Source organism: Drosophila subpulchrella, chromosome 2L (genome assembly GCF_014743375.2).
Source record: "Drosophila subpulchrella strain 33 F10 #4 breed RU33 chromosome 2L, RU_Dsub_v1.1 Primary Assembly, whole genome shotgun sequence".
NCBI lineage: Eukaryota > Metazoa > Arthropoda > Insecta > Diptera > Drosophilidae > Drosophila > Drosophila subpulchrella.
The window spans coordinates 18523188-18548343 of record NC_050610.1 but is presented as its reverse complement, the minus strand read 5'-3'; the positions used below and the strand labels follow the sequence as shown (position 1 = coordinate 18548343).

At 37.3% G+C, this 25156-nt stretch overlaps 2 protein-coding genes across 5 annotated transcripts in view; both read left to right on the top strand.

The window, feature by feature from the left end:
- Positions 1–25156, top strand: part of LOC119547459 (putative neural-cadherin 2) — a 123192-nt gene that overhangs the window by 79171 nt on the left and 18865 nt on the right. For 2 of the 4 annotated variants that reach the window (XM_037854337.1, XM_037854338.1), the window contains exons 2-6: positions 5167–5626; positions 12886–13029; positions 18283–18398; positions 20005–20169; positions 22868–23005. In XM_037854337.1, the coding sequence (XP_037710265.1) occupies positions 5575–5626; positions 12886–13029; positions 18283–18398; positions 20005–20169; positions 22868–23005 (615 nt within the window). In that variant the 5' untranslated portion in view covers positions 5167–5574. The remainder of the gene's footprint in view (positions 1–5166; positions 5627–12885; positions 13030–18282; positions 18399–20004; positions 20170–22867; positions 23006–25156) is intronic. The other 2 variants (XM_037854336.1, XM_037854335.1) reach the window with 1 other exon arrangement.
- Positions 16267–16989, top strand: LOC119547460 (akirin). The gene has a single exon (XM_037854339.1). The coding sequence runs from the start codon at positions 16366–16368 to the stop codon at positions 16915–16917; it is 552 nt and encodes a 183-aa protein (XP_037710267.1). The 5' UTR covers positions 16267–16365; the 3' UTR covers positions 16918–16989.

Genomic DNA, 25156 nt, shown 5'->3' with positions numbered 1-25156 from the left:
AAAATTACTTACAAAAGCTTCTTAAATTTCCGAAAATTTTCTTGAAAGAAATCATTGCCTATTATACACTATAAAAACTATTAATTACTCTTAAAAATTGCTAGTAATATCATAATTAAAAAGTTATAATGATATACTGATTTATTTATTATCAAATAAACATTTGGCAAAAAAAATCATTCAATTCATGGTAAACTATCTGTTGTTTACTTAAAAAATATATACAAAGCGTCTCATGAGCAATATTTTATAACTTAGCAATTTTTCATCTTTTAAAAAAAGCCAACTAAATGGAAACCATCCAATACAGAATGTCAGGTAGTAATTTGTATCTATGCACAACGAAAGGCGGAATTTCTTCCATCCAAAACTGATTTAATATCGACTTTGTGCGAAAGTTTTAGACAAATTAGCAAGGCAGGACTGGAGCTTCGTTGCAATTTGCAGCTTTCAACAGGATGTTCCGGCGAAGGTGGTGCTGGAAAATCCCTTAAGCCCGAGAATTGCTTATGCCAAATGCCGGGCGGAGAACAAATTGAACAAGAGTTTCTGCTTCCTGTTCCCTGCGGTCGGATGTCTTCAACTGCAGCTCTGCATCTCAAATGAATGCTGAGGGAGTGCTGAGCTAACTGCAAAAGTTCTGACCAAAAATAAAAGGGAAAACAACCAGAACAAGCGGTAATTAATTACATTTTATTTAAGTTTTCCCTGGCCGTTGGGACGATTGATTAATTCGTGTGCGCATATTTGGTGCTTCATCTGTTTGCCAGCCAGCCAGCGAAACTCGAGACAAAGTTCCACTTTGGCGCGGTGATCCAGAGTTTCCAGCAATCCATCTTACAATGTCTCGCTAATTGAATTGTTAAGCGCATTTGATGCGTTTGCTAAGTTGCTCTCAGGATGCAATTTTGCAGGGGATTTCGCGTCGGCGGGCGAGCAAACACTTGACTGGATGGCTGCTTGTCTGCAACAGGCAGCAATCTGCTGGGTTTTCCGGAAATGCTGGCTATAATTGTTTGCCCGCCACCCAGGCACTTTTCCATCTCCAGACCGCCTTTATTCACTTTGTTGTTCTGCAACTGTGAGCAGCATCAACAACAATATGGACATACATATGTTGCCTGCCTGCTTGTTCTGGCTTCTCTGTTTTAACAACTTCAAGTTTTCATGTTTTTCCATATATATTTTTTGCTCCCCTCTTTTATAGCTTTTTAGTTTTTATTATTCAGCTCCACTGTATTTTTTTTTATTTTTAGTTTGGTTCGCCAGATGTTGGCTTTGGCGTTCGTTATGTGGGTCACTCACTTTTTGCGTTGTTAACTCATTTGAATTGCACGTCAACAATTGTGAAAACAAAGCGAAAACTTTTGCCATTTGTTTGGGCAACAACAAACAGCATTCGACAGCAGCAACAACAAGAGCGATAAAAACAAAAACACAGAGGATCCCGGAATGTAAAAGCGCTTAGGGATCTAAGCTCTATCTGCTAATTCTTAAGATAATCCCCCGGAGCTACGTAGATATATTTAATTGCATGGGGAAGTTTTCAATTGCGACAAGCGAATGCACTTCGGGGTTGCTTTAAAAAGTATTCATAATTCGTTGGATTGGGACTCCTCTTGGGGATGCAATTGCACTTGACTTCCTAAAACAATTAGTCAACCAATTTCTGGAGCTTGTTTACAACCTAACTTTACAAGTTATGTAAAATGGATTCAGAAAATCGTTCAATTGTAATTAATTTAGTTATTTATATTATTTAGAAGGTTTATTATAAATGAAATCAATTATTAAGTGTATGTCCAATTGTTTTAAATTATTTAACAGTTTTTTTAATTAGAGCTTCCCTTGTGAGCAGGATTTTCATTTTTACAAATGCATTAAAAACTTATTTTTTAAATCACTTTATAAAGTGTGTACAAATTATGTATTGCAAAAAAATCCATCAAGATTTTCTTAGTTTATATTATTTATTTTTATTTGTGGCAGATAGGCTTATACTTCATTTTATTCGATTTATTTCTCTTCCAATGATCGCTATAGAGTGATCCTCTTTCGCTATATCCTATCGGCACATCGTCTTAGGTGCTGTCGTACATCTATCGATACATCATTACTTAATACATCATGTTTTTGCTAATTTATTTTTTTTATTTTTATTTACATTTTTTTGTTTAAATCTTAGTTATTTATTATTATTTGAAGAAATTTGAAATGTTTTCCTTTAAGAAATCGCTGCATTAAACATCAACTGTTGGCAATTTTCCCTGACACAGCAGGTGGTCGACAACTTATGGCAGCATTTTCCATAAATAAACGAGTTGATTTCCTGTGGTCCTCATAAACTTGTCATTCCACTTCCATTCGGTAGGTCTCACATTTCGTTCCTTCTGCCACTTTCTTGCAAGTGAACTTGGCTAATTTACTTGGCTTGTTTCCTTCTGCCCGCCATATCCACGGACTTGTGGGATCGGGCAAGTTTATATTCATTAAACTTCCGCCACATTTTGCGCTTTATATTTTGGCGCTTTCAAATGTCGGCCCGGGACACTCGACTGAAGAATTCACCCTCACCGCCCCGAAGAGTGTGCGGTTAGTTTTGGCCGGAAAGTTTATGCTTTTGTATTTCCGCCGGGGCTGGGCAACAGTTTTACCCACTTCCTCTTGGTTTTTCTTCTTTTTTCTCCTTTGGGCGACTTCATCTTGGGCCGGAAAAGTGCAATTTCGAAATTTGCGCTGCATTGAGGCTTTCTTTTCTTCGGTCCGTTTCAAAGTAAAGTTAAGAAATGAGCATGTTTAACTTTTTGGCAGGCAAAGGAGCATAAGACAGCCGACCGAAAACAAGAAAAAATTCTTGTTTGCCGACTTCAATTTCCCATCTCCGTCTCCCGTTTTGATGCAAGAAAGCAGCAGCTGCCGTTTGAGCAGGAGCTGCATAAATTTGCATAAATTGCGTAAAACGGGGATTATAGAGCTGGCAAAATGACTTAAAGCCGGCAAGCCTGACGCTAATTTCCCTGACCTCAATTCTCTTTTTTCCCCCCAAAAGCACTGGCCAACAAATTGTTTCGAAATCAAAAAAAAATTGGATTATGGGAGAAAAACAATGTAATATATAAAAAAAATGTGGGTAGGGTTTTGTATGGCATTCTGATTTTTGAATGCAGTACAGAATATTTTTTTTAAATATAAAATAAATGGTATGTACTTAAATATCCCCACTATATGGCGAATATTCCAAAAACAGCATTTTTTAAATCTTTGGTAACACTGAAGTGTGAACCACGCGTTAAATCTGATCGCGTAAGCTGTGGATGGTTGAGCTGAGCTTAAAAAAACAATATAATCATTAAAGGCAAAGTTAAGCTGATTTAATTATTTAACAACATTTACTTATATTTTGGTACGTTATATTAAAATATTCTGTAATCATTCATTTTTAAAAGTATTTTCAATCTTTTTCCCAGTGATCTCTCCCCAATTTTATTCATATTCGAGCACGCCAGTTGGCTGCCAATTGATTTGGCCAGCTTGTGCCGGCTTACGGGTTTATGACAAAACCACCAATAACCCATCAAAGTCCAAACAGGCGATTTGTATGCGGTGCTCAGCGCCAGAGCGAAGCAATTGAGTCACTAATTACTTTGCCTTGGCTTTAATCGTTTCGGCAACGCAAAAGTGGAAGCTCCTCCGTCGGCCAACTGTCCATTAAAAGTCTCTTTCCAAGTGGGCCAAATTGTTAAAGTAAATTGTTAGCGGGGCGGCATGGGAACGGAGCTTAGCCATTACCCTTTATGGCATAAGCAATTAAATATTTAGGAGCCTGTCCACGCCTTCGGCTCTTCATCAGATTGCGAGATGTATTCATCAGCGGCATCAAATTGAATCACAAGCGACTGTTGCTGCCGCTGTTTTACAAGTTCCATTTTTTGAGTGATTATTATGGTTATATTATTATCGAGCATCAGGAATTGAAAGCAATCGATGGGGATTTTATTGAATCTAGGAAAATATGAGCCGTCTGAGAGGAAATCTAGCTATATCTTATATCGCTTTCCAAATTATTCATTCCAAGGTACCCCGTATAAGATGCTATAGCATCAAAAGGAGAAGGCCATGGAGTCTGTCCTCAAGGCTGTGACCCAGGACGAAAAAGCTCCTCGGGCGGATTTGGGCCAGCTTTAGCTGCGTTAATTGGCCCGCCTGGGACGGCCTTTTGTTTGGTCTGGGTCCAAGTTAGCTAATGGCCAACTGTTTGAGCAGCGTTTGAGAATTTCCATGCTTGGCGATTCTAATTGCTAAGACTTAGGCGCCACCTTGCCTGGAGCTCATCCAAATCTAGAGCAGAACCTTGGCAACAGCTAAGACCTCGAAATAATTAATCTCTTTGAGTACAGCAGTAACAAAAGTAATGGACCAGTTTTTGGATGGCTATTTCACACTGCGTGGGATATTTATATCAAAGGAAATTTTATCGAATTTTATTTAAGAAAAAGGTTATTCATTTTAAATACATATTCTTTTAAGTACCACATTTACTTCTTAAGTCCTCTTTGCAGTTTTTAATATGTAAAAAAAAAAGAAATAAAAATATACAAGAATGTTAAGAAAGATAAATGAGTAATTAACAAAAATATGAAATAACAAATAATAATATAATATGAATAAATTCAACCGCAGGTTGATGCCAGTCAATCATAACCTAGTTTTACAAGCTTTCAAGCTCATAACAATGTTATCAAAAGCATAACTTTCATGTAGATAGCTTCATTACCTCGCCCAACCTTGTCAATCATTAAAAGTTGCTTCCTCCTTTTCGGGAAACAAAACTTTATGTTAACCAAACCTAATTAAGTGGCCACAAAAACGACCGAAATTGCTGGAAAAGCGTACTCAGAGTTTTCGACAATGTCACAAGCTTTTAATAGCTATGGATTATGTTGGCAATGGGGATAATGGTGCTATTGTGTGAGTGCGTGACATTGTTGCTGACATAAATAAACGAACAATTTTAATTGCCCTGCCAAGGACAAAATTAAAACAAATTTTAATAACCAACGAAATCGCTTCGAAAACTGCGCTTCAAAATATGAAGAGACTCTAACTCAAGGCCGCGAAGTGAAAGTTCAATTTGTGTAAAATACTTTGTGTGGCTTGTTCTTTTAGCTCGGCGCTGAGTGCAAAATGATAGCTTGAGTTGAAAACAGCAAGATATTAAAGCCAACTACTATGAAAAACGCGCAGCGTTTTGATTTATGTGAATGCCATAAATGTGCAGAGCGCAAATTGCAAAAATACCTCAAAGGCAGCGGCGAAAGCGACAGCCACCACAGTAACTCATTAAAACTAGTGCAAGTCAACAAAGGCAAAGGCAGCCGGGAAAGCTGGAGAAAGCCGAGCTGGAGCTGCTAAACTTATCATTTTAATCACTGCAAATCGCGAAAAGGTGTCGCCGCAAAACACCTGGCAACAAACATCGAGGCAAATTAATTGCTCAACGCTTTGCGACTTTCAGCAGTTTGTTCACTTGCAGCCGCTGAAATAGCTTTCCACCGCCATTGAAACTGCGTAGTTATGGTCGATCCATTAAAAATCTTTTGGGTCCTGACAAATAGCACCTATTTGGGTAAGTAGGCACGGCCATTCGTATACCCCGTAGCTGTAGTGTGTTCGTATGTGTAGCTACTTGTAAGTGCATATGATTATTTACTCATAAGTCCCAGCGTCGTTATGCTTATGTAAATGGTCTTGTGAAAATTTCATGAAGTGTAATTTGTTGGGGAGCCGAGAGTGAAAAGGCTCCGAGAATCTGGGCCTGCACGTGTGTACGTGAGGGATCCTGGCTAACGACACCTCGGGGGATGTGGCTGCTCCTTGGCTTAAATATGCATTCTCGTTTCCTGTTTCCTCCTAGCGTAATTTTCTTAGTTGATTTCCTCTTGCCGTAATGAAGAAGGTAGCCGACACTTCTGCGGATAAATGAACACAAACAAAAAATGATATTTTCCACAGGTAAACTTTGTTGGTTTTATAAGTAAGTGCTTGGGGACTTAAAGCAGAAGAGCTCTTTCAATTAACATACTTTAGACACTATCTCTTAGAGGTATTGTAAAATGCATAGCCTACTATTTAGGGCTTTCTATGACTAATTAAATACGTTTGTTAAAATTTTTAATTCGCCGTTTCTTGTGTTTTATTTTTAAAAAGATTTTTATTTTAAGCTTTGGATTGCTAAAATATTATTTTTTTTAATATATGTTTAAAGTGAAAGGTTAGGACTCAAATCAAATTATTTTTTTTTAATTTTGTTAGTTAATTCGTTTTGAATTTTTTTAGCTGCTTAAATATTTTATGAAGTTATACCTAATTCAAAGGTGTGGATTTAAATTAAAACAAAATAATTGTGCTTAATTTTGTTAGTTAAATCGTTTTCCATTTATGCCGAATTCAACAGGGCCAAAATGCAGTCAAATCCAGTATTCTCATCAATTTAGAATTATTGAAAATGTATTTGTCTGTCTTTCCAAACAACATGTTCCAGCAAGAAATTTAAATTCCAGTCAGCCTAACTGATTTCTAATTGCAACTTTTCAGACTGGATCGGAACTTTAAATTAATTTCTGATTAGGGTGACTTTTAAGTTCGGCCCAATGGCCATGACACCGCGCACATGGCGTATACGCAACATGACTGAACTGATAAAAGTGCAATTTCTACGCGAACCAGCTTTTTAATTGCGGATTTTGGTCCTGTTCCACCCTTAACCCTGTCATCGCCGCGCAGTGGGAAAACCACCCCCCGTGGCGGATGTGGGTCGTAATTAACACGCCAGTGGACCATCCTCTGCTGGTTAATGAACAGCCGGCTGTGGGAGCTATGAGAACCAGGCCCATAAACAAGGTCTCCACCTCACTGTGTCTTCTCGCCCGAGAACTCATTATGACTGACAAAATATTTGTCAACTCATCAACGCTGTGGTGGGGGCTTGAGAAAAGCGCCATATTTTTTTATATCGGTACACTGTCTGCCCCTTTTTTTTCGGTTTTTAAGGATTATTTTGTTTTGCTGTTTGACGCTTTGTTTGTCACTGGCCGCCGCGCACACTTTTTAATTAGTCCGGTTGAAAGGAAACTCACAGGAATTTTAATGTGCCTCGAAATGTCGGCAGCGAAGAAATAAAAACACCTCTTCTAAGCATTTCATAAGTTTAATTAACAATTTTTTGTGCTGCCTAACTCGCGCCAAAGCCAAGGGGATAAAGCTGAAGTGCAGGTCACTTCCGGCATCGGATGTTGGTAACGATGATCATCATCATCGGGCCGGCTAATGAATACAAATATTCCGCGCTCTTGGACCCGGTTTTAATTGAAATTTCAGGCCAACAAAGAGGCTCAAGCCAAGGGCCCCGAAAAAAATTCTCACTGGCCATCATCAAAGTTAATGAGCTGCCTGCCACTGGATACCAAAAGAAGAAAAAAATTGGAATTGAATACATGGCCGAATGGCCCAAAGGGTACTATTTGAATTTCGTGGGGTTCAACGAGTTCATTTAAGGGATTTAATTGTACTTTTTTCGAAGGAGATTTATCAGTCCAAAAGTTTTTCCCTGTGAGATTAGCTTTTATCCTTATTCAGAAAAGGAAAAAACAACGAATCAGACAACTAAATAATGGTTCGTTTCAGTAAAAATAAAATATTCCATTTCCCTATAATAAATCAGTAATTTAAAAAATTGTCAACCGAATCATTGTTTTTTATACTAATTAGTAAATGGACATTATTATTTATAGCCGAATGTCAAGTGTCAACAGCAGTTGCTGCCAAGATCAAAGTGCTCTCACCGCAGCGATAAATTAATGGTAAAACTAATTACAAAACTCCCACGACCCCGATCATATGTGTCAGAAGTCAAATGGGCTGCCATTATGCGAATGCCTCGGCTGACAAATCCAGCGAAACAAAGCTGAACCCTTGGCTTTGTGCATACATCAACATAATGGGCGGGCAAAAACTGTCAGCCAGTTTAAACTTTTGCCGCACGGATATCACGCATACGCACTGTTTGCCGTCGTTCCTCTTCCGCTCGCCAACACGTGGGGCATTAAACTAATAACAACTTTTACACGCTCAATTGGGGGGTATTTTCCGCTCTAACCCCACCATCGATCTCCGTCAATATTTGTTTAGACTCCGGGAAAGCGAAAACTTTTTTGCATATTACACAGAAAAGCAGGGGCGAAAACTTAATCCAAAATACATTGGTAAACATAACATGAGCTTATCATAAACTTACTTACAATTTATTGTTTTTTGCGGCTGTGTATGAACTAAGCCCCCTTAAACGCCTTGAGGATTAAAATCCAGCCGCACAAACATTATCGTTATTTATGCGCACTCCACTTCTGTACATTTTCGACTGTGTTTATTTATCTGTTTGTTTGCTTTGTTGTCAAGCGCTTCGCCCTGAAAACTAATTAGCAAATTAAAACTTGTAATTTATTTATTTGCGGCATAACTGTGATGGCATTTGTTTAACTAGATTTTCCACCAAACCGAATTATGCCGAAGGGAAGAATACACAGCCGGAGGTAACTAATAAGACAATTTCGGTTTTCTTTGTATGCAAATATCCTTTGAAGTTTGTGGCTGACACTTAATGAGTTAAATCGTTTAAGCTGTTTTTCTTTTTTCAAGAGCAAAGTTAAATTCTGTATCTATTTGAGTAGAAACTACATCTTAAATGGCCGAAATGTTACATTTTAAACAGGCTGTAAAAGCTATTAAATATTTAAGGTCTGATTACAAATTGGAATTTTAAGTGTAGGTACTTGAATAAAAATAAATTAGCAATTTAAATAACAACTATTCTTTAGGGTGTTCCAAGTGTTTTTATACACAAAATGAATTTCGTTAAATTAACCTAAATGTAAAATGAATTAGCCTTGATAAAAGTGAAATGAAACAAATATATATATATATTAAGTGTTTGAAGAGGTGTCATTAAGCACCAATCTTTTTTTTGTTTATTTAAATACTTTCATATTTAATGTATAAACCATTTGAAGTGCTTCAATATTTTCCTCTTCAGCAGGGCAAATGCAATCCATAAAACGTAAATAAAATATTTTAGGTTTTATATTATTATATACGTGACTTGAAAATTGATCCATCGAAGAGCGAATATTAAATTTAATAGCAGAGCAAGGGCGTATGAAAATGCCACCCAAAAGTAGGATAATCTTGACCCAGGGAAACCCTGCAGCTTTTGAGTCGTCAAAGGGAAAGGCCCCACACTTTTTCCCCCTCCATCCTGTCATTTTTAATGTGATGCGCTTTGTTGCCTTTTGGAAAATGTAGCTTCCTCCTTTTTTTTTCAGCTCCGCAAAAACTACTTTGACTATCTCTGGCTTTGCGAAAGAGTCTGCGTCTGTGTATCTGTGTATCTGTGTGTTTGCCATGGCTGATTTGAACAGCTCTGACATTTGACGCCACTTTGCACACACATTTCTCCCTTTCCACCGCCCCTTTTATTTATTTTGCTTTGCTGAACAAAAAGGCTAAAAAATAGGAACAACAAAAACGAATTCTAAAGCAGCATATACTATAGAGAAATGTTTACGGGGGGTGCAAAAAAAAGAGGAAAAAATAAAGGAGTAGTGCCAGCTGCCAGTCATTCATGGACTGACATATGGCTCACCAGCAGGTGGGCGGCGGTGCGGGCAGGGGGCGTGGCCGGGCTTGTTAGTGTGCCAGTTATGCGGCCATAAATAGCTGACGGCAGCTCACCTGCCACTGCCCTCGGGCCACGCCCCCATGCCCCAACGCCCCCTTTCAGCCACCAACAGCACGTTAATAGTTTAAAGTGAGCCTTTTCACTGCCCCTCCGACGAATGGTGGGAAAAATGGGGGAAATGGAAAATGGTGGAAAAGCGGAAAAACTGGCTGATGACTAGGGCGCAGTTCACTTTGCTGCTCAATTTAACACCAACAAAAAAGGCAGCCACTTTAACCAAACAGCAAGCACAGCTTTTCGAAGGGGTACATCAAGGGATTCAAGAAATACGAAAATATTGAAGGAGGAGCAGTTTAGACCTTCGGGAAATTCGACATTTAAGAAAACTTTATTTTTGAAATATTTATGATACCAGGAATATTCATCTTTTTAGATATATTTTCTAATTAAAAATACATTTCCTCAAATTATGCATTTATTGTTTTGCAAAAAAATTTATTTGGTCTTAGTTTATCTAAATTTCAAATTGTTTGACCATTTTCAATTTGTTTTAATACTAATTTTGATTAACAATTTCCTTAATATATTTTAAAATAAAGAATACATTTAAAAAGACATTTTTTTTGCTTAGGATGCCCTTGCATCTTGGTAACTCCCTATCAGTTAGTACTACCAAGTCCATTCGTTGGCCAGGATTTCCGTTTACCTGGCCATAATGCCAGAGTGCCAAGAAATTAAGTCAAGATAGCTGAGAGCGAAAGGTAAAGCAGAACGAAATGCAATTTCAACAGCCAGTAATGTTTGTTCATCGTGTTTGCGGGTGTGTTTGTACTTATTCAGTGTATTGTAGCTGCACACATTCGCTGAGGTCCTTGGAGTTTTCCAACCTAAACGTTTTCCCTTCTTTTTCGGCGTCTTATTTATACGAGCTTTTGGCCCGAGCTGATGCCTTAAAAAAACGAGTGTGTGCGTATTTATTTTGCTCATTTCTCATTTTCTTTCACTTTCTGGGCCAAAAAGGAACCATATTACGTGCTAGAGTTACCTGCAAACTAAATAAAGCAAAGGGCTAAATTCTAAATTAGATTCTATTTGTCTTAACCCACACTTTAGTATAAAAGACCTGAAAGGCAAGGAGTTCATTCATTTTTTTATTTCGCTTTTCAATGAAAGGAATTTTCAAGTTTGACATGAGCATTCACACGAATGAATGATGTGTGTGAGTGGAGATTTCTAAGCGGCCTTGCCATAAACACACTTTACCGACAAAGGGTGAAAGCATATTGCATTTCTAATTTTCTCTCGAATATTTAATTAATTTTTCCGAAACTTTTCTTTGCCAGCAACTTTTGACAAAATTCAATTAAGTTACAAGCAACGCAAGCTAAGCAAACAAAGCAAAACAGATTAAACAGTTTAACAGATTCTGCAATGCATTTGGCAGAGTTTGGCCCAGTCAAACATCGAAAGTTTGCTCAACACTTCCGCTTGGCTGCCAAAAATTGTATATCCAATTTATGTCATCTGCCGAAAAATTGCAAAAGAATACGATGGCAATCATAGCCAGGACCTTGCCTTGTTTACATAAAGTTTAAGAGATAAATAAATTGCACTTGTACGAAATACTGCCACCATATTTTTCTTGGTAAGATTGCAATATTTTTAAAGCAGCTTTAAAACGATTAACGATTGCAAAGAGTTGAGTGCATTTAATACAATGCCTTTGCAGCCGAGAGGCTTGCCCCAGCAACTGTCGTCTTTTCAATATTACGTATACGCAATGGGCGCCTGCTGGCCATATTACTTCCTCCTTTCCCGTCCGCTCTCCTTTGCAATGTGTGAATGCCGGACTGAAACACTTTGCTCTTGCTGTTAAAGAACATTTACTCTTGTTGAAAATACACATTTTATCGTACTTATATTTATGCCCAAGTTGGGCCAGCTATCTGTTCTTTTTGTAAAAAGCAGATTATTACTTCCTTCGCATGGGAACCGATACAAAAACAGAGTAAAGGACCATCCCGAGGCTCTCTTGGGAAAATTGAACATTTAAAACACTTTGTTAGTTATGTTGACAAAAAGATGGTTCATGAAAATCTGCAGGCAGTGAACAGGAACTTAATTATTTAGGGAAAACTTAAAAGCTTGAGAGGATTTCTATGGTGATGGAACGACTTTTGGGAGGATTTCATATTTTTCGAAAAACAATTGTCAGGCTTACCAAACTTTATAAACTTTCTCTGGGGGGGGGATGGGCTGGCAAAAATCCACGCTTATTTGTGAAGTGCAGTTTCCTTCCGTATTTGCCCTGGGCTCCCCTGCTCGAATAAAACTCATTAACGCACGTTCCCGCTCCGAAAACTAAACTACACAACTATCCAGAAAGTTTTGTTTGGCAAGACATTAGCAGGAAATAAGCAAATAAGCGGGGCAAACAAACGCTGCTGCATTTTACGAAGGGAGCGGCGGAAAACCTTCAATTCGCTGTGCACTTTGTGAAAACTTATTTTGCTTTCGACTGCAAAAGGGGGACACAAACTTTTCACTCTGAGTAGATGGTTTTGCGACTTTTGTTGGGTTCTAGTTGTGCAGCATATTCTCATAGTTGGGTCTATTTGAGCGACGACTTTGTCTGGTTTGGCAAAGGGATAACATGTTCACAATTTACCTAACAGCCGAGGAACTTTCGGGAATCAAGAATGTATTCACTATTTAAAATAAAAATAGGACTGCACATAAACAGCTGACGGCAAATAGGTTAAAAGCATTGCGTATTTAGTATAAACTTTCTTTTTTATTTGAAAAATTATTTACTGGCAAATATATTTTTTAAAATTTTAATTTTTAACTAATGTTATTTATGTTTTATGTATTATCTAAGAAAATCTGATACTTGTCGGTGTATTGGAACTAGTTACGGGAATTTCCCTCTTTTATGCCTGCCACGTTTTGGACATAAACGAATAAGTTTACGACTGCCTCGACCGCAAAGGAGGCACGCGCCCCATTTGTCAATCAATAAATTTGCCATAATTAATGCTGCTTATTGGCATTTCATACACTAACAGCATGCAACCAACCAACCAATCTATTTATATACAAGTAGTACGTGTATCTATATCATGGCTTGCCTTCTTTTTTCTCATTTGCAGTTACAAAATTTGTACGCATTGGTATTGCCGACAAAAACGATTCACCGCCATATTTCGATAGATTTCTGTACGAGACTGAAATCGATGAAAATGCCGATTTGCAGAGCACAGTCCTCACTGTCAACGCCAAGGATCACGATGAGTGTGAGTAACAACCCAAGCTCCAGACATAAACAATAAGCCATCCCTTCATCTAGTTTAATGTGCCCATGTCCTTCTATTAAATTGGATTTCTGCCCGAGCTAAGGGCATTCGTACTTAATCGCTCGAGCAAAAGAATATATATCGCATAAATTGCCAATTGATTTAATTAAGTGTGTCTTTAATTGCAATTGTCAAGGGAGTGTGTTTGTATGTGTGCTTGTGACACAACGATTTGCATTTGAAAGATATTAGGATGTAGACAGCTGCTTCAGGGATTGAAAGTCAGTGAACTTTAAGTAAATATGTATGCAAGAACTGTTTGAGCAATTAGGCACAAATAACTGGTAATTTATTTTAAACATAGTCATTTTAAATAGCAATGTTACTTCTATCTACATCTTAGATTTTCTAATTAAACAAAACATATTGAGTTCCATGCCATTTGCAAATGGTAAATAAATTTGTAAATTGATAGAACTCAAAATAAAGAAAAGGGCTTAATTGTTTAATATTTAATTAACTAATATAGAATGCTTTTCATGAATATTTTAGTTGTACATAAGGCAGAAACAATTAACTGGAAATATATTTTATTTGCAAACATTTCTTGGTTCTATGTCGATTGATTTACTGCGATTTTATTAACCGAATTTTAGCAATTAAGTTACTTAGTGAACTGTGAAATGATGAACAAAAGGTTTGAAATACGTACTCACAAATGACTCAACGAATCATAAAAAAAAACTGAAATAAATTAGGCAATAAATTCGTATGCAAATAAAATGGGCATTGATAACTAAATCCGGAATTGATTTACCTCCTCAAACTATGTATAACCAATAACATGGTCATCGGAGAATAATTGCTTGCATGATTTTTGCCAACTCATGTGACAACGACATTTTCAGTCAGTTTCAGTCATGAATTCTACGACTTCCTTCCATAAAGCACACAAAAAATAAATATACGACGTCATAAACATTTAGAAAAAACCAATTTGGCCATTTCCCTCACGGGGCCACAGACAAAATATATGCATAAATATTAAAGCAGCGATTCAGAATTTTTCCCAACCACTCGGTCATAATAGACATTTACAACATTTATTTATTTTAATACTTCGCAATATATGTGTGGGTGTGTGCAGCCATTGTCAAATATTATTAGGCAGCGGCCATGTACCGCAAATATTTACGAAATATTAACAAATAAAGGCTCATTGTTGCCAAAGATACACAGCAGAAGATACAGCTCAGAGTCATGCATAAATCCATAAAATCCGAGGACAAACACAAATGGAGAGCAAGTGAGCATCTAATATGCGTATTTGTATATCTCTCTATTGATTCCCATGCGGAAATTATTATTGTTAATACAGCGAGGGATGAGGTAGGGAAAGTTCTTCTGAGTACGCGGCAGATACGATTTGCAGCACGAAAAACATTCAAAATCTCATTGAAAGCGTTTAACAACTTTTTCTCAACCGATGGAAGCGCCCAACTTGCGGGTAGAACTTTGTCTTTTCCTGGCTCAGTCTCCCCAACAGCAACAGCTCGCAAAGGACATCCGAGAAAACTGCGAGTCCTTGTTGTCGCCGGCGCGACGACTGCGAAAAAAGCATTAACCCGAATTGGAAAAAAGCAGAGCAGCTCGCACAACAACAAGACAGTGCTACAAAATTATGTTTTGCATAAAATTTGTATAATATTGCTTAGCTAAAATTAAATAAGCGTAAATATTAAAGTAAAAATATACTTTTTTAGAAAAGAAAAAAATTAATATTTAAGTTCAATTCAAAGATGTATTTTTAAGCCACTCATTTAAAATCAAATAATGGTAAATACAAAAATAAAAATAATTTTACTGGAAAAACAAAATATTAATTTTATTTATATAAAACCGAAAATAGTAAGCTCAATTTAAAATTAAGCTTTTTTATCAAAGTAATCTTTGATATAGTTAATCTTAAATTTTAAAAATCATTTTAAGACTTAATAGATTTTATTTTTTAAGGACCATTAATTCAGGTGAACTTAAAACAGATGTAGGTGCTTCAACGTGAAATAAAATCTTATTTAATTTTTTCAATTAAATCCAAAAATGCCTCCAATATCTCTTAGTAAAAATAAAATGCAGCCCAGTGTAATCTCCCTAGGAAAAGGAAAACGGAGCCGGCAAACGGAAAAATAAATGGGCACACGAAAATTTTGAACTACTCGACGAAGGGAGCGGATTTCAATTCCATGTGTGAGTCGCATAGAATATGAATTGAAGGCTGAGACTAACGAAACAGGGTCAGGACAAATCTTTTATGCCATTCCGTGCGTTGCCATGTTTGTCTCTACTTTGAAATACGAATGGAGCTGTAAAACTTTTGTGCCATTGCGGGCCACATTGCGAATTTATGAGCGAAAAGATTATTTATTTGAGTGTGCGCGAGTGGTTGCCATGTGTTGGCCAAATGTTTTCACATTCGAACCAGTTTGAAGTTCGAAGTAGAACTTCTTCCGGCCCATTACAAACGATGCTCATTTATTTCCCTGGCATCCCCCATTGCTTTAAGAGTTCATTTTTAAAGACCCCAGAAAAAGGTGGTTGGGAAATAAACAAGAAGTCTGACAACCTTTCGGTGTGTGCCATAAAAACACTTAGCCCCCTACCCCAACCTTCAAATAAAATGCAAAAAAAAAGCACATGAAGACCTAGAAAGATCAAAAACCAGGGCAAAAAGCAAGAATGTTTTCTCCACCACTTTCTAAAATGACTTTTCATGCTAAATAAGTACACAGTGGATCTGAGGGGCGTGGAGAAAGACTTTTACTGCCTTGGCTGCTCCCATGTGTGCCTGGGTCTCTGGTGTCTGTATATTAATTTATTATCATTATCAGTGATTTAAAAATGGCGTCATGACATCGTAAATTGTAAACGTCATTGTCTAAGACTGGGGACTACTTAACAAGACTCGCCTGAGCTACTCTCAATGTCCCTGTTGTTGTTATTGCCAGAGTTTGGGTGAAAACATAAAAAACGACCAAAAACAAGAATAAGTAGATGTTTTGCCTAGAGCACTTTTTATAGGTTTTCTTTAACGGTGAGTGTAAACTTAAGTGAAGAAAATATTGTAAATAAATATTTCAAGCGAGGGGCGCTACATGCTGTTTTAAAATACATACGGCTACAAAGTTAAGCTGCTGACATTATATAGTAGGCATAAAACTAAGTTTGATTTATTTCTCTAACACATGGTCAGTTCGTTTTAAAAATCGAAGTGAACAGACCAAAACAAATATCTCAACAATATTTCAATCCAAAAAAGTATATAAGGAATTTGGAGCCATGAATTGCATATCCCTTAAGCGTTCACTACCTTTGGAGGACGATCCGCAGGACACTTTTTCCGCAAAACGAAGACGCCAGGAGAGGAAATCAACAAAATTACCAGATATAAATGACCCAAATGGAATAAAAAGCACATCCCTAAAGCGCCGCCTATCTTTCGAGGACGATTCGACTATATTTTTTCAGGCAAAACGAGAGTGCAATCCAAAAGCTACACCCAAAAAGGACAAGCATTCAATGGTTCCAAACGATTTTTTAAAAGGCTTACCCGTACTGCTGGATACCGATTCAAGTGATTCGGAAGTTGAGTTCCAGTCATCGCAGATCGATACGACAAAGAAGATCACTAAAGATAATACAAATCTATTTAGCTTTCAACAATTGAAGTCCATTTGCGCCGGAATGATGAAGCAATGCGAAGACAGAGTTCGGGAGGAATATGAAGTGGCTTTGACCCAGCAAATGGCAGAGCAATATGATACATTTATCAAGTTCACCCACGATCAGATGCAGCGAGAAAATGGAATAAGTACCAGTTATTTGACATGATTGTCTAAAAATGTTGATCGATTTTTAAGTTGTGTGCAAATTTGTTAATGAAATTATTTATGTTAATAAAAGGTTATAGTTTCTTTATGAAACCAATCCTGTTATCCAAAAGTATTCAGTTTGTGGTGAAATTGGCAATACTTCTAGCACAAAAATATGTATCGTTTAGCATCCCGTTCTAACAAATTAGCAAATTTATTCTAAAGTGCTAAATTCATTAAAAAATCACCATTACAAATGAATATGTTTTCAAGAACTTTTCATCCAGCTCTCTAACTAAGTACTTAATTGCGCAGAAAGCTGTTAGGGTCCACAAATAGCAAAAGCCAAATGTGGCCAACTTTTAATGCCTCAGAACTCCAGCTTGCTGACATCCTGCTCATCCAGTCCCCTACCATCTTCGCTAGTCGAGCAGGTTAAGCGATTTACGCGTCGCTAATTTACGCTAATGTTTGCCTTTCGCATTTCCGCATAAATGCACAGACAATGTGGCTACATCAGCCCCTGGTTTTCCACCCGTTTCCCCATTCTGAGCCCCATTTTCCACAGACGTGTTTCCCTTCAGGCGTGTCCTGGTTGTCACATATGAGAGCATTTCCATATTTCGCCAGCGAAGACAACACTTTCGCAGGCTGTTTAAACACGAAATAAGTAAATTATATGGCATCCTGTTGTGCCTGGCAATCTCGTGAAACATTGGGGCCATGTCCTTGTCGTCTCTCCCGTGGGTGCAAAATGTTTTTTAATGGACTTAATTATTTCAGCTGCCTCCTTGGCTGCCGCTTTTTTCGTCTCTTTGACTTTGTTCATGGTTTTTTGATCTTGGGGCACGTTAAGAAATTTGAGTTGGTAGGTCTTCCCATTCCTTATGGGGATATTGCAAAGCAAAGTTTATTTAAAATTGTATGACACCAAAAGTTACAAATGTGATTGGTTTATATGAAGATAGTCATTAAAACAATGATTTATATTGATGTACTTGTATAATATACTATATAATACTATACTATAGTATTTCTTTTCCTTAATAAAATAAAAAAAAAAAAAAAACGTTTAAAAAAAAAGATATATAACATATATATATATAAGAAGGTTTAATAATATCCCTAAAATCAACCTTTCAAACATTTTATTCATCCAATATACAAAGATTCTTATCAGTTAAATAACACTGTAACCATGACATTAACTCTGCTCTCTGACAACCCTGTTCAGCATCTTTTTAATACTTAATAGAGCGAAATTTGATTAATTTCAACTACGCATACGCCGGGTGCGCCCCTTGCTCTTAATAAATCAATTTAATTACCCCCTTGAATTACCTTTAATCTCTTTTAACATCATACCCTCATTACCTCTTTGCAGCGACGAATATTCGATACCAGATCACAGGCGGTAACATAGGCAATGCCTTCGCCGTACAAAATACCACCGGTGTCATTTACGTGGCAAGTCCACTCGACTACGAAACGCGGCCAAGGGTAAGTAGTCGACCGCTCAGGGACTGTCTACAATTGCTGACAGGCTCATTTTAACTGAGTTACTAGTCTCAACTGAAAGAAAAATATTTTTTACATCATTTCAAATTATTTTTTAAGTTTCCTTAGAAAATATTTAAAAATTTTGTTGACAACGTGCGAGTTTTATAGTTTTCTTTATCGCACATTTTTATTTTAAATAGTCCCATTTAAAATTTAATTTTAAAAAGGGAAGGAACATTTTTTTCCACAAGAAAAAAAGTTCACAAAAAAAAGCATATACATTATTTATTTACACCTTCGCATTTCTTCTTGTGTATCCACTTGTCTACAAGTTGATGCACATTTTTCTTAGTCCTATTTTTTAGCTCGGTCCTAACTTTCTGTTGCATGCATAATTTATATATTTTTCTGCTTTGGCGATGAACAACAAAAAAGGAAAATATGTAAAACTATGCAAAACTTTTTCGGGGGGTTTACGCAAAACTTTCGACCAGGCAAGGCGAGGCGTATAAAAAAAAATTAATCCGAAAAAAGGAAAATTCGCTTACATGCAGAAAGCATTTTCATCTCAGAGAACCAGAGGGGTACAAGGGATATATGTAGATATAGACAGCTACAGCTGTCGTTACATTTCCCAATGCGCATTTTTAGCGTGATTGCTAACGCACTGTCTATAACTTAAAAAAATTTGTGAAAGAAATATTTATAAACATATGTATACCTAAACCAAATAAAAAATAAATTCAAGGCTTTGCCGCAAAAATGTCTGTATAAATAATTCCCAATCAAATAGGCACTTCTAAAAAATAATTTAAGTATAAAGTATTCTTTCAATTCTTGAATAAAATTATTTGTTCAAACTCACTTTGTATATTTATATGGTTTTCCTTAGAAATAAAAGCGTTTATAGGAACTTTATATGTAACTTTTTTAATATGAAAAGCGTACGATTTTCAAAAGTTTTTCCATGTGCATGACTGACATCCAAGTAGAAATTCCCCAACATCCTGCATCGCGTAGTCATCACCTATACGCAACTTGTTTTGGCACCCCCACAGGACTGGAAATCCGTGTAGCTGTCAATATCCAGCCATGCAACAAGCTCTGCAGTGCCACAACGGCCAAAACAACAAGCCACAGCAGCCGGAACATGTGTTGCCAATTTCGTATTTCTACGCCACTTTTTTCCACTTTGTTTTGTTCTGCCCGTTGAAAAAAGTTCCACTGACCATTCATGCGAATTTGGCTTTTGTTGCCCAAATTGCGACAGGACAGCCTCGTCGGCATCAGGCGCATTAAAAACGTCGGGCCGGAATAAATTTCCTTTGCTGATGGCGTTTCTATTTTTTCGTTTCTCGAAAATTTCCGTTGGAAATATCCATAAACGTAGTTTTAACTTTTGAAACGTTTTTGCTAGATTGGGTTAAAATTTATTTGTGCATACACTCCTCAGCTTTTGACAGTTTAAATGTATTATATTTTATTATATGGACTTATTTAGTTATCGCGTATCGTATATATTTATTCTATGAATATTTATTTTTTGGATTTACTTTCACAATCTTTTTTGAAAATGTATTAAAGGAATTTATACCTATTTTTTCAGTTCGAACTGCGCCTGGAGGCAACTCGAAATCGCAAAAACAATTACACCACCGTTGTGATCAACGTTCGCGATGTCAACGATAATCCACCGGTTTTCGATCGTCAAACATATCGCACACAAATCACTGAGGAAGACGATCGCAATTTGCCCAAACGCATACTGCAGGTAAGTTTTCGGTTTTTAAGAACTGTTGCCGACTTTTCAGGGAAACATTTACTTTTTTGACTTTCCCAACTTAAATATTGATACCGGCAGCGGCATGAGCAGCCAAAAAAAAAACATGAGCCAAAAACAATGTTGTATGCAATACTCACAATTTGCATATAAAGCCAAAAAATTAACAATAAAAACGAGAGAAAGGCTGGCCGTAGGAAAACATCAGACAGGGAAACTTAAGTGGCGAATGTATGGTGGGTTGAAAAAAGGAAAAAATGGGGAAAAAAGTTGAAAGAAAAGTTCTTCACTCGCGTGGAGCAATTCAGCCGTAAATATAAATAAATACTCATTCATTAATAATAACGTGATAGTTTCGCAACGGCAGTAAAAAGCGTACACATTCGCAAATACATACAACCACTTCATGAGTACGCATTCAGACATGCATATATGTAAGGAAAAACACTTACATATTTATACATATATATTTGTACAGGCGACTTTTATTTATGCCATCATTTACCAACATAAAGGCCAGAAAGGAGAAAGCCAAGTTTATGACCACATCAACATTTAAATACACTTTGATGCATTATGGAAACTGCCATTTATAGATAAAAATGCGGAACATGGGTGGATAAATAGGAAAAAATGTAGTGTTGGCAGGCACTTAAAACCAGGCAATGAAAGGATATTTTTTCTACCCCATATAATATCTTTTCTCATATACCATACATTGAAAAACCCTAGATTTTTTTGTATTTATTAGATTTTATTTTATAGATAGCCATTTAAAGAGTATTCAATTTGTGTCAACTGTTTAATGTTTTCTTAACATTAAATACAAATTAAAATTGCACAGCTCAGCGGGCGTACCCCCAACCAATAAAAAAGGAGCGATGAAATAACACAGGGCGAATTTTTAATTACACATTTAAGGCAGGACAAAGTGCAACCGTGGGAGCATTGTCACGGCGGGTCCCATAATGAACGATATTTCTGAATATATATGCTCCGTTTATGGTGGCACAAGGATACAAGGATACAAGGTGAACGGAATGCGTTTGCTGTCGCCGACACCTTCGGATGCAAATTGATTTCTGTGCTTGGAAAATGAAATACAAATATTTTTTTTTTCAAAAGCGCTGCACTTGCGAGGATTCTGTGAATGGGTTATGGTGGCAAAGGCTTTTAAATTATGGCCATAAAGGTAGAGAGCGGGAATGTGTGTCCTGGCGAAAGGACAATGGCGCACGCAGCTCGAAGGCTCGCTTCCGCCTCCAAAATGGGCGGGGCAATAATAATGGGCACAATGATGGCACGTAGACAACTCTTTTGTCATATCAAATTGTGCTGAACATTTAACGTAAATTGTCGCATTGTAAATGTGCAGGGGGAATCGGATGGCCGTTGAAAACGGGGATGGGTGGAAATGGCAGGCACTTAACACGTGACGATGATTTAATGGACCAGGGAGCCCAGGGGATATTGCTGCAAGTTTGCTTGTAATTGTCAACTGAATCTCGCTTTTCTTTCATTATGATAGAAAATGGGTTGCACACATGCATAACTCGTTTTGTTTCCACACTGCCAATCCGCACAGATACTCCACTTTGCACAGGATAAAAGGGATACAAAGAGTGAGTTGAGATGCAAACTGAACAAGGCAATTATTGCTTTTAATTGACACGACAACTGTTTGAAGGCTCTTCCATTCCGTTGTTCTCTCCATTAGTAAAGGGATTTTCATTTTCTGCACAGCAATAAAAAGGTCCTTCAAAAAAATATTTATCTTCCTATAGAACAATTTAAAGTTACTTTAATTTTGATTAATTACATAATTTTAAAATCATTTTTTGAGTTTGTTTTTTTGTCAGCAAACTATTATTTTGGTTACATTATTTTTTTGTGTGCACGAATATTGTTCTTAATGTTCACTTTGCAGTAGTGCTGTTAAGAAGCGATTACAAGAGCTTGTAAGTTTTCAGTCAGCTTATAAGCCCTACAGGAGAATATAATCACTTTCCTATTGTTGCCATTACTTCAAAGAAGCCAAAAACATGTAAATCCCCATAGCAATTTATAGGAATATTTCAAGCATTTTAAAGTTGTTTTAGATCAAGAGCAATCTTCAATGGTCTTACATTTATTTGCCTTTATTTACTTACCCAACCGCCTATTGAACCCAATCATACTCGATACAATCAAATATTGCAATAAAACGCCTCTAAATGCTGATTTAATTTACCAATCCCAAGCCAAAAATAAAAGTAAAACAAAGTAAGAACCGAAATCGGATTGAATAATTACATAAATCTCTGTAATATTAGCATTTCTTTCCATTTTTTCATTTGTTTGAAAATATTTTGCGGTCAAACCGAGAGGGCCGAATAAACTGTGCAAAAAATAGAGGAGTGAAAAAAACGAAGCATAAATTTACAAGCAATCTGGCGTGGAAAAGGAAAAATACCAGCCACGCCCACCGTCCAGATTTTTCAGCCGCCCTTCCGAATTTTCCCCCCATTTCGACATTCACGTTGCCCTTTATTGGACATTTAAAGCATTTGGCTCATTTGCATATTTGATTTATAGCCTCCAATATTGTAAGCAGCGTCCAGTTTCCCCCCGAAACCGAGTCTGTATCGCCACCTTATAATGCATTTTTTGTTACCAACCGCTTTTCGTTCTTTTCTCCATCTCGTTGCAGGTCACAGCCACCGATGGCGATGTAGATAGACCAATAAATATTGTATATTTCCTGACTGGCCAGGGCATCGACCCCGATAATCCAGCGAATAGTAAATTTGATATAAATCGCACCACGGGCGATATTTTTGTACTCAAGGTAAGTGAGCGCCCGTTTCGCCTTTTAGCGTTTTTAAACAGATTCCAATTTCGAGACCCCTCGTAAAACGGGCGTAATGAAAGCCTGTGGAAAATTCGCGCCGACCCCCCTGAAAAGCAAACCGTGCAAATGGCGCGCAATTCGAAACAAAAACAGGAAAATAACTTTTTCGTTTCTGCTCCAGCTGGGGGTACTCTATAAGCTCCGGGGGGCTATTTCTGTGACAGGGGGCTTTTTCACTTTGGCCGTTTACAATTGAGCCACAGTTTATGCTCGCACAAAGGCGCAGTTTATATTGTGTGACGAGTTAAAAAAAGAGGGGGTCACAGCGCCATGGAAATGGGTCTACCCCGAATTTGTGTGGGTGGAATGACCTTGCGAACCTTGTTGTGACAGAGTTTTTACCAAATTAAGGGAGACTTCACATTTTTTATAGGAATAAAAAATGTACTTAAATGATTACTAATAAAAATATACCCTAAAATAAAAGTGGGTAAAATCATTTGGGGAAAAAATTCATAAAAAAGTATTCATTAGTATTCATTAAATCTTCTGAAAATAATTTAAAAAGCTTTTTTGCCACTACCATTTTAAAATCATTTGATTTCTGACAATATTATATATACTAGATGCCCACAAAAAGCGTCGAGCGGCTTATCATCGATTTTAACTTTGTCACTGCGACACTCTTTTCATAACCGGAAGGACTTGAAAACGTGTTCAATATTTAACGCTTTTTGTCGGCTTCTGATTGCTGTCATCCCCTACCACCAGCGATTGCCAGACTTTTGTAAATTGTAAAGCTTTCTACGCGGTTCGGTGGCGTATGATTAATTTAAAACTGTGTCAAACCGCACACACTCGCTCAAATGCCACACCCATTGGTACATGGTCCAACGGAAAGTAATGTCATTTAGATGCAAAAAACTGCCACCATTGGTTGTCAGATACATAGACTCCAATTAATTTCAGACAATGTCCATAAAAACTAACGAGTCAAAGTGGCACAAAACGAGCGAGAGGACATTAGAGTTGCTTACTATGGATTGCAAATGGCGAGCTGAGTGTGGTAGTATCAACTATCATTGTTTGGTATTTATTTTTATTTTTGAGAGGATGCAAAAGGATAAAAAAGAATTTTTATTGACGATATTATTCCCAATTAATTTAAGAATTTCACCGGCTTGACTAGAAATGTTTCTATGCCCAACGGATAATAATTTCAAATAAGAACATACACTATTTTTAAATACGGATCAAAAAAATTTGAAATCATAAAGAGGAAATAGAAGTTCTCCATGCTCTAATATCGATTCTAACATATAGATGGTTATACCTACCTTATATCTTATAATTTAATTTTATGGGAAAAGTGAAATCATAAAGGGGATATAAAAGTTCTCCATGCTTTGAGATAGATTCCAACCTATAGATGGTTATACCTACCTTACATTTTACTTATTTTATAATTTAAAGGCAAGCCCATCCCGCCAATAGTTGTCAGCACTACTGGGAATCCACGGACCTGTCGAAATTCGAGGCTCAAAAAACCCCCGTCCGATTCTGCATAAAATGTTCAAATGTTGCCTCTGGCGGTTTGCTTTATTTGTTTTATTGCCGGCGGATAGGGCAGTTCACTGATGCGATAGGGTTCAAAGTGGCAGGGGGCACAGTGTGTGGGGCAGTGGGCGGTGGGCGGTGGGAGGCTGTGGGCGGGACAGCGCCAGCATGTGGCATTTGTGGTTTTGACGCTCTACAACCGACCACATGTAAATGACGTTCGTCGTTCGTTATTGGTGCGCGGTTGGCTGGCATAAAATTGTGTGTAAAATCAGGCGGTGAAATGGGTGTTTGGTAAAAAAAGAGTTCAGAGTATTGGAGTTCGGAGGTCGGGGGCCTTCTTCGTTTGGCGGATGCCACTTGCCGTCTCTCTGCCGCCATTTAATTTGTAATTGCGATTGCATTACGTGTCACGTGGCAGTGAAACCATTTTTTCGCCTGCTTTAATTGAGCGAACTGGGTTTTAAAGTTTATTTGCCGACAGCTGTGTGAATAGCAATCAAATTGGTTATCTGGGTGGCAAATAAAGGTGAGCCAGTTACTGGGTCATACAAAACTAAGTACTTAAACAGGAAAAACATTGAATAGAGA

Coding starts and splice junctions, on each gene's coding strand:
- LOC119547460 (XM_037854339.1), top strand. CDS start 16,366: ATGAATTGCATATCCCTTAAGCGTTCACTACCTTTGGAGGACGATCCG.